Source organism: Chinchilla lanigera, unplaced genomic scaffold (genome assembly GCF_000276665.1).
Source record: "Chinchilla lanigera isolate Chin_1 unplaced genomic scaffold, ChiLan1.0 scaffold00035, whole genome shotgun sequence".
NCBI classification, from domain to species: Eukaryota; Metazoa; Chordata; class Mammalia; order Rodentia; family Chinchillidae; genus Chinchilla; species Chinchilla lanigera.
In genome coordinates, this window is record NW_004955436.1 from 8,842,300 (window position 1) to 8,850,068 (window position 7,769).

The following is a 7,769-nucleotide window of genomic DNA, read 5'->3' on the forward strand; positions in this document are numbered from 1 at the left end:
TTTCCATATCCATATCAGAGCCTTGAAGCCCAAGGCTACTTAGTATCTTTCAGGAGTGTTGAGAGTGTAGCCATGTTTCCTGTCTCTGTTTGACTAATTTCTGTGTTTCCCTAAACTGCTAGCACAGCATCAGCCAGGGAAGACTGGATTCCCCACAGACACTGTACTATCACAGCCCGAGAAGCAACCTGCATCTCCTGGTGGAAGGCAAGCTTTCCCTGCAGCCAGCAGGAACCTTCAGGAGGCAAAGACCCTGCATAAAGAGCAAGCTGAACAACCATCCCAAACCTTTAAAGTGCTTATGGAATGGTTCATTCTGCAATGATCTCATACTGTCTCTAATTTTATTGATTTTGTTTTTCAATAGAACTGCGAAAGATTACAATTCTAAGACAGGCATACTGTGGGCAGATGCTCACATTCGCACAAGCATTTCTGCCAAGATATTTTTACATCTTTCAGCACATAAAACAAAATGAAGACATGTGTTGTAGATGCACGCTACCAGCAACCAACCAGGAGAAGGGAGTTTATTGTATGCTCATTTCCTGGATGAAGTATTAAAATAATTCTACCTAGGAAAAATGAGCAGCACTTTCAAAATAAAAGATTTGCTTCTGAGGCAACTTGTAAAACATTCTTAATTGCCAGAACTTGTGGAACTGGCAATGTGGGCCATCAGATCCAAATGCCATCTCTGCTATTTCTAATTCAACAGAGACTTCATGCCACATCTACCGGTTCAACGTCGAAATCAAAACGCTGCAACAGCTTACAGCTCCGTTGATTCGTCTACTGTGTTCATTGGAAGGGCTCATTTCAAATATACGACATGAAAGGAAGGAAGCAAATTCAGGAAAGACTTGGAATTAAGCCCTCAAGAAAAACACTCTGGAGTAACATCTGTGAATTCATAGCCTTACCTTGGGGGACGTGGGTGGTTCTGCCGTGCTTTCTTCTGCTAAGGTGAGCAGGGTTAACTTGGTTTCCTTCACTGGAGGATGTTTGGGAGGCAGAGGCGGGGGGTGCAAGACAGAGCTTTCGTATCTCCGCATCATGTAGTACTGTTCTTCTGTAATCTCTTCTATCAGAGCTCTGACGATATATGATCCTGTGTCCCCGGAAAAATTACCAACTAACTGAAAAGTCATATTCAGGCGGCCCATGGGAATCTCCCAACATTCCGCGGGGTTGGTAACCTCACTTATAAGCAGGTAAGAGTCTGTGATATCTTCCTCCAGCTGCAGTGCTGGGGTCGCAGCCAAAATGTCCTCTTCAATGGAAAGATCCCTCACAGACACCTTCACGTTGAATGGCAAGCGGAACTGCTTAGAGAGCTCAGAAATCTGGTACTGTTTCTTGTCATGAATCACCTCCACGAAACCTCCTTCCATGTACAGAGGGAGCCGTGCAGCCTCATACGACTTCTTGAGGATTTTTTCACAGGCCAGAACATTCACCACTGTCTTTCTTCCCTCGCAGAGCACTTCAGTAGTGTCTGAGTGATGCACTAGATACTGGTCCCCAACGGACACGGAGGACAGCTCCTCGTGGGGCGAATGAAAGGCTTTGGTGGCCACTACGTGGAGGGATTCCTTCTCACTCCGAGCTAGCTCTAGGTCGTACGCGGTCGGGAACTCCCGAGGTCGCCGCTTGAATTTGCCTTTGTAGCTACTGGGAATCAAGAAGTGTCTTTTAGGAAAACTGCTTCTGATTTCTGAGGCTAAGATCCTTGATGCTTGGTACTTTTGATGGATCACAATGATTTTCCCAGGCTGTAAAATGTTTCGGGGCACCTGGTTTCCTTGAGGTGCTTCTATGACTTCAGCCACTATGGGAAACTCTGTACCAGTCATTTCAAAGAGATCTTTTGTAGATAACAGCTGAAGAAACCAGTTCGCATCGCAGGAGTCAGTTATGTCTTTGACTTCGACGTCTAGACTGGGGAGAATGCGGACTATATCCTTCTGAACTGAAAAGGAAGGAAAAAAACAATGACATCTCTGGCCTCAAAATGTTTGCTGTGAGATACCCTCTTGGTGCTGTAAAATTGCTTTTTTTTTAGTTTTTATTTTTATTAGGACATGTTAATAGTACATAATCATTGCATTCGTCATGAGGAGTTGGTATATATACACAAACATCTTCATTCTTTCAGAAAAGAAAGTATTCAGGTGAACATAATATACTGTTTCTGACATGTGAGCTTCATTTGCTTAAATGTTAAGAGGAAAGAGATTATATTTGACGTAGCACAATTGTCCTATATATTTTATGTGTTCTTTGGTCTGTCAGTCTGGTTTTCAATCTGTATACATGATCCTTAACTTTATAAGGTCTTATAAGATAAATAAATGAATCTAATGTTAGAAAAATAAAAAGGGGTAGAGGGATGGGGAAAGAATGAAATTGAAATGTGTTATGTACATGTACCAAGCCCCTACAATGAATTTAGTAACTGTTATGTACTGCAAAAAGTACTATAACAATAAAAAAATCTGTAACCCCATGCTACACTGATCTTAGCCAAAAGGCCTAGAAGCGATGTAACCCCATGCTTATTTAAGAAATAAGCAACCAGTCTTTTGGAGCCTAATGAACTCCCTCAAGATCCTCCTCCTCACCGCTACCTAAAGGCAACCATTCTTTTGATTCTAGTGTTACCCAGTCCTGTGTATTTACTTACAGTCTTACGACATATCCATGAACATATATATATGTACATATATATAATATATATGAATATGTATCTAAATGTGATATGTGGTATCATTGTAAGTCATGTTCTTGATGCCTAGACGTTATATGTAAAATTATTAAAGATGAGTTTTGGTATTCCAGACAAGATTCTTCATGCATAAAGCCCAACTTGTATATTCTTTTTACTTATCCTGTGGGGTAAAACAACACAGCAGATTCATCAGATACAAAGTACTTAAGATTAATGTATGTAAAAAGTTATCAAATGCAATCTTTCCCAATGTCAAAGCTATTTCTTTTTCTACGAGTGTCAGGTTACTCCTGGATAGGAAAGCGTGGTGACAGAGGGTCACAGCCACTCAGAGCCCTTGGCATAGTGACAGATGCTTTACCACTGCGTCCCTGAGGAAAAGAGTCACCGTATTATTTCAATAATTCTTTACGTCTACAGAGACACACTGTTTTACCGAAATCATGCATCTGTTCTTTACGTACTACTCACACAGTATCATTGTGAATGGTCCTGAGTTAAAAATAAGACAATGTGTTAACATTAGCAGGACTTTATAATAGTTTGTATGTTTTTGATGGTTTTCTAACATAAGCTTTATAGCATTTTCATGATTCCCTATTGTTTCTTAATATTTTTAATCACTGTTAATATTCCTTCTTCCTTCGATGTTTTTGAAAATGAACAATTTGGGAAACTTAGAAGATATAGTTCATTGCTATAAACATTGCTTTTGTTACCACTTTTCATATCACTAACTGTTTAGGGAACATCTGAAATCCTGAATTCTATACATTGTATCATATTGTACAGTCTGTATAATCGAGCTGTAAAGACACAGCAGGAAAAAGTATTACCATATTTTCTGGAGATTAAAAATGAAATCAACTGTTGTCAACAGACTGAAAATTGTAAAGATTTTTAAAATTTTCTTAGAAAAGAATAGGATTGAAAACAACATTTCTTATATTAATCATTTTATTTTATAAAGTTTAGCACACCTTAAGTTTTGTTAGCTATTGTTATTGTAGGTTTCCCAGAAGCCAATTTTAGAAATCAAAATCTTGTTTTGAATTTTAGAAATCAAAAAAGAAAATTGTTAGAAATTTTAGAAATCAAAATGTTGTTATTTTGACCAAAGTGAATTACATTTACTAACTCCAGAGCTAGCTCTAGATAGACATCCTAGTCTTATGCCATCCATCAAGTCTAGGGAAGAACGAGAGATTGTAGAGTAGATTCCATTAAGACTTTTTGGATGCTGTACATTATCCTATCAGATCATATGGGCCCTAAGTTAGATAGCAATATATATTTGTGCACGGTGCATTCTGTCAGCCCGGCAATAGTCTTATTACCTTTGGAGGGCTCTCTTTCTGCCAGGGAAGGGTGCCAGGCCAGGCTACCTAAACTCAGTGAATTTTCTGTATCTGCTCCCTGACCTTCCTTCAGTACTTCTGTTCCTAACTGGACTGAACGAATGCTGGTCTACCACATTACACATCTCACACAAATAGCATTAGACATAGCAGATTTGACTCCTTCTGCTTGGACATATTTTCCTCTTATCTTGTGATTCTGCTCAGCTTTTACTGCTATTTTTTCCTCTAGATACCACCCACTACTCACACACGCAGTGGTAAATGTGTCTTGGTTCTGTCACTTTCTTAGTGTCTATTCATGCCTAGAGTGATCTTCTATAGTGTTATGTGTTTAAATATCTATATGGTTCTGTCTTCCCAGGGGATAGCCTAGAAAATAATTCTCCTGAACTCCAGATACTACTTTAGATACTCACTTCGACATCTAGTACATTCTCACAATCAGCTTGCCCCAACTGAATCTGATCTTCTTGACAAAACTTCGATTATCTGGTACTTTCTGTATGTTGGTTGTTGGGAACTCCTCTTTCTTCCCGTAATCCATAAACCTCAGAGACATCCTTAGCTTCCCTCTTTTTCTAACACTTGAGGCTCTTTTCATCAGAAATACTCTGGTCTTCCACATTATCTCTCACCTGGTTTATTGCAGTGGTTTCCGAATGAGTATCCATGCCCTGAGATCTTGGTGGAGTGACTAGAGAGTCTCTTTAAATTTTGAACGGATTGTGTCTGCCATCTGTTCATACACCTGCAGTGTCAGTTCTTTTTATGCTGAAGAACAGCTGAAGTCCTTACCTATGCCTGGGTACCACGTGGACCTTATCACCTAAGAAATGACCTCTCGCTAACTCAGTACTTTCTCCTGACCCCAGAACACTCATATCGGCAGGACTGTTCTGTCTTCCTGCTTTATCCTTCAGCCATGTATGTTTAGGGCCAACATTTCTTCCTCTTCAAATTTACTTAAATACAATCTTGTCAATGAGACCTACTCTAAGTGTTCTATTTTAAATCGCAGACATCCCTGCCCTTTGCTTTTGTCCCTTTATTTTTATGTCACTCTTTACTTTCATTATTCCATGCACCTTGCTTACTTATTATGACCACTGCCTGTTAATTTTTTTCTCAACTTGAAGTATTGTCTCCCAAGCGTAGAGGCCTCTCATTGTTTGTCCATGAACACCCTGGTATCTACAGTGGTGCCTGGCTAGAGTAGATATTCAACTCCTACGTCAACTGAAGGAGTTGAAGGAATAAAAGACAATAGCCAGCAGAGAGTACTTCAGTGGGCATTAAAAAGAATAATTCCATAAACAAGTACAGTTCTGTGTAAATTTCACTGGGGAAAAATGTTTTCCACTGTTAAAACTCCTACTCTACATAATAGCAGATGCCATATACCTCATTTAAAATATCTCTTAAGATTGTGATTTATCTTACTTAGTGATTGGCTCAGTAAATTAATATTTGCATTGTTTAGCTTCAACAAACCAATGGATATACTAGTGTATAAAATATGGGCAAAATGAAGTCTTTTTTATCAAGATTTAACTGTATAGTTAAAAATAACAAGGAAAAATAGCAATATATATGGACAGAAAAATTCAATACAGAGAAACAATATGGAATGAAAACCACCAACAGTTCTTAGATGCAGCAGAGAATTAAGGTCACAGGGCAAAGCAACATCCCCAGCACTAGACAGTAGATGATTCTGACAGGCACAGCTCACAGGCAGCAGAAACTACTGCAGGGTTGAACAACTGGCAGGAGCATTTAAAGGGTGATTAATTGGTGGAAATTAAGAATGGAGTAGCTTGGGAGATAAGCTCCTAAAGAGGACATCCCCGCATTCCTGAGTCTTTCTTCCCAGAGCCTCACAATTGTTCAGGGGAGGACTGAGGAAAAATCCACTGGCGCCTTCAGTACAGTGAAAGGGAAAATGACCATCCTACAATATGCCCAGAACACTATGGTTTCCTTTCTTAAAAAGTTCTTTCTTCAAGGAAAATCATTTCACCGCAGTTTAACCGACTTGATGGGTTTTATCACAGCCTGATCTTCTATGTAAAGAAGAGGAAACAGCCAACTTCAGTCTCCTCTGTAATTCCATGCAGGGAGGGGAGAATCCTAATTCTAGCCTTGACTAACCATTCTGGTTCCCTACAGGAGAGGAAAAAGTTGAGCTGCACTTGTGAAGGTCACATCTCAGATACACAGATTATTGAAGGCTTCTGCCCCCAAAATCTCACCAACACATCAGCAGGGCTCCTGTGTAGTGACAGGAGACCCCAGCTGAAAGACTGACATTAAGACCTTGCCTAAGACGAAGTCTCTAGGGAAAGACGAGAAAGGAGACAGAAACAAGGACACTATGCGGAACTTCATCCTCTGACGTTCACAGCTACAGCAGGGTAAAAACAATCCAACTCCATACCAGACAAGCATGAAACCTCACACTGAATGACTATTTGCCTCATTTCCTTTACCTGAAAGGTCCTATTGGCTTTCCAAAACAAAACAAAGCAAAGAAAAACAAGATAAAACAAAACAAAACTTTTCCAGAGTATGTTAAATGGCAAATTACAAAAAAAAAAAAAAAAAAAACCTTAGAAGTTATGTTAAAAGGTAAAAAGTAGTCTAGTACAAAGAAGAGACAAAGCAAGTAAAAAATACCAAAGTCACACATGGCAGAGATTTTGGAATTACCAGAACAGAAATTTAACATGCAATAAATATATTAAGGGTTATTATAGGATATCAATAAAGAAAAGATGCATAAAGTCAGTAAAGGGATTGAAAGTCTAGAAAAAACTTTAAATGAAATTATACAAATTAAAAGTACAACAATAGGAGTTAAGAATGAGCCAGCCATAGTAGTACACACCTGTCATCTGAGCAGGGTTCAAGGCCACCCTGGGAAAATTAGCAAGACCTTGTCCCAAAATGTTAGAAAAGAAAGAAATACAATGTGGCTAGGGCTGGAACTTAGTGGTGAGCACTTGCCTAGCACAGATGAGGCCCTGGTTTTGACTTCCAGTTCTGTGAGAAAAGTAAGTGAAGAAAAAAATTTTAAAAATAAAGAAACGATGAAGACTGACTTTACTTAAATGGATACTGTAGTGACGAAGAAAGAATTAATGACCTTGAAGATATACTGATATGAACCTAAAAAGAACTGGAAAAAATTGAAACAAAAGATCCAGGAATTGTGGGACAATTAGAACAGAGATAATATGCCTGCCCTAAGAACGCCAGAAGAAGATGAACAAATGGGTAATCCGCAGAGTTAAGACTCAGAATTTTCTAACAGTACTAACACACAGAGAACACTGAATATCATGAACACCAGAAATATCTATATTGGAAACATCGTATTGAAACCCAGGAAAGAAAAAACAAAGCCCTTAGAGGGGAGCAAGAATGCCATTTAAATTGGAATTCTTTTCAGAAGTTATGCAAGCAAGAATAAAGCGATGTACTTAACATATTGAAAGAAAAAACACGTTAAAATTTTGCATCCAAAAATAATCTTGTGAAATTATTTTTCAAAATTGGAGGAGAAATAAATATGTCTCAAGCAAAAATTGAGACAGTTTATTACTACCGGATCTGTTTGGTAGAAATAGCTTTAAAAAGCACTGCAGGGGGCTGGGGATTTAGCTCAGCGGCAAAAG

The 7,769-nt window shown here is 38.8% G+C and overlaps 1 protein-coding gene across 4 annotated transcripts in view; it reads right to left on the reverse strand.

Annotated features, from left to right (window-relative positions):
• The window catches only part of Themis (thymocyte selection associated), a 165,206-nt gene that overhangs the window by 98,465 nt on the left and 58,972 nt on the right, over positions 1 to 7,769 (reverse strand). For all 4 annotated transcript variants that reach the window (XM_005389175.2, XM_005389174.2, XM_005389177.2 and 1 more), the window contains exon 4: positions 924 to 1,972. In XM_005389175.2, coding sequence (XP_005389232.1) covers positions 924 to 1,972 — 1,049 coding nt within the window. The remainder of the gene's footprint in view (positions 1 to 923; positions 1,973 to 7,769) is intronic.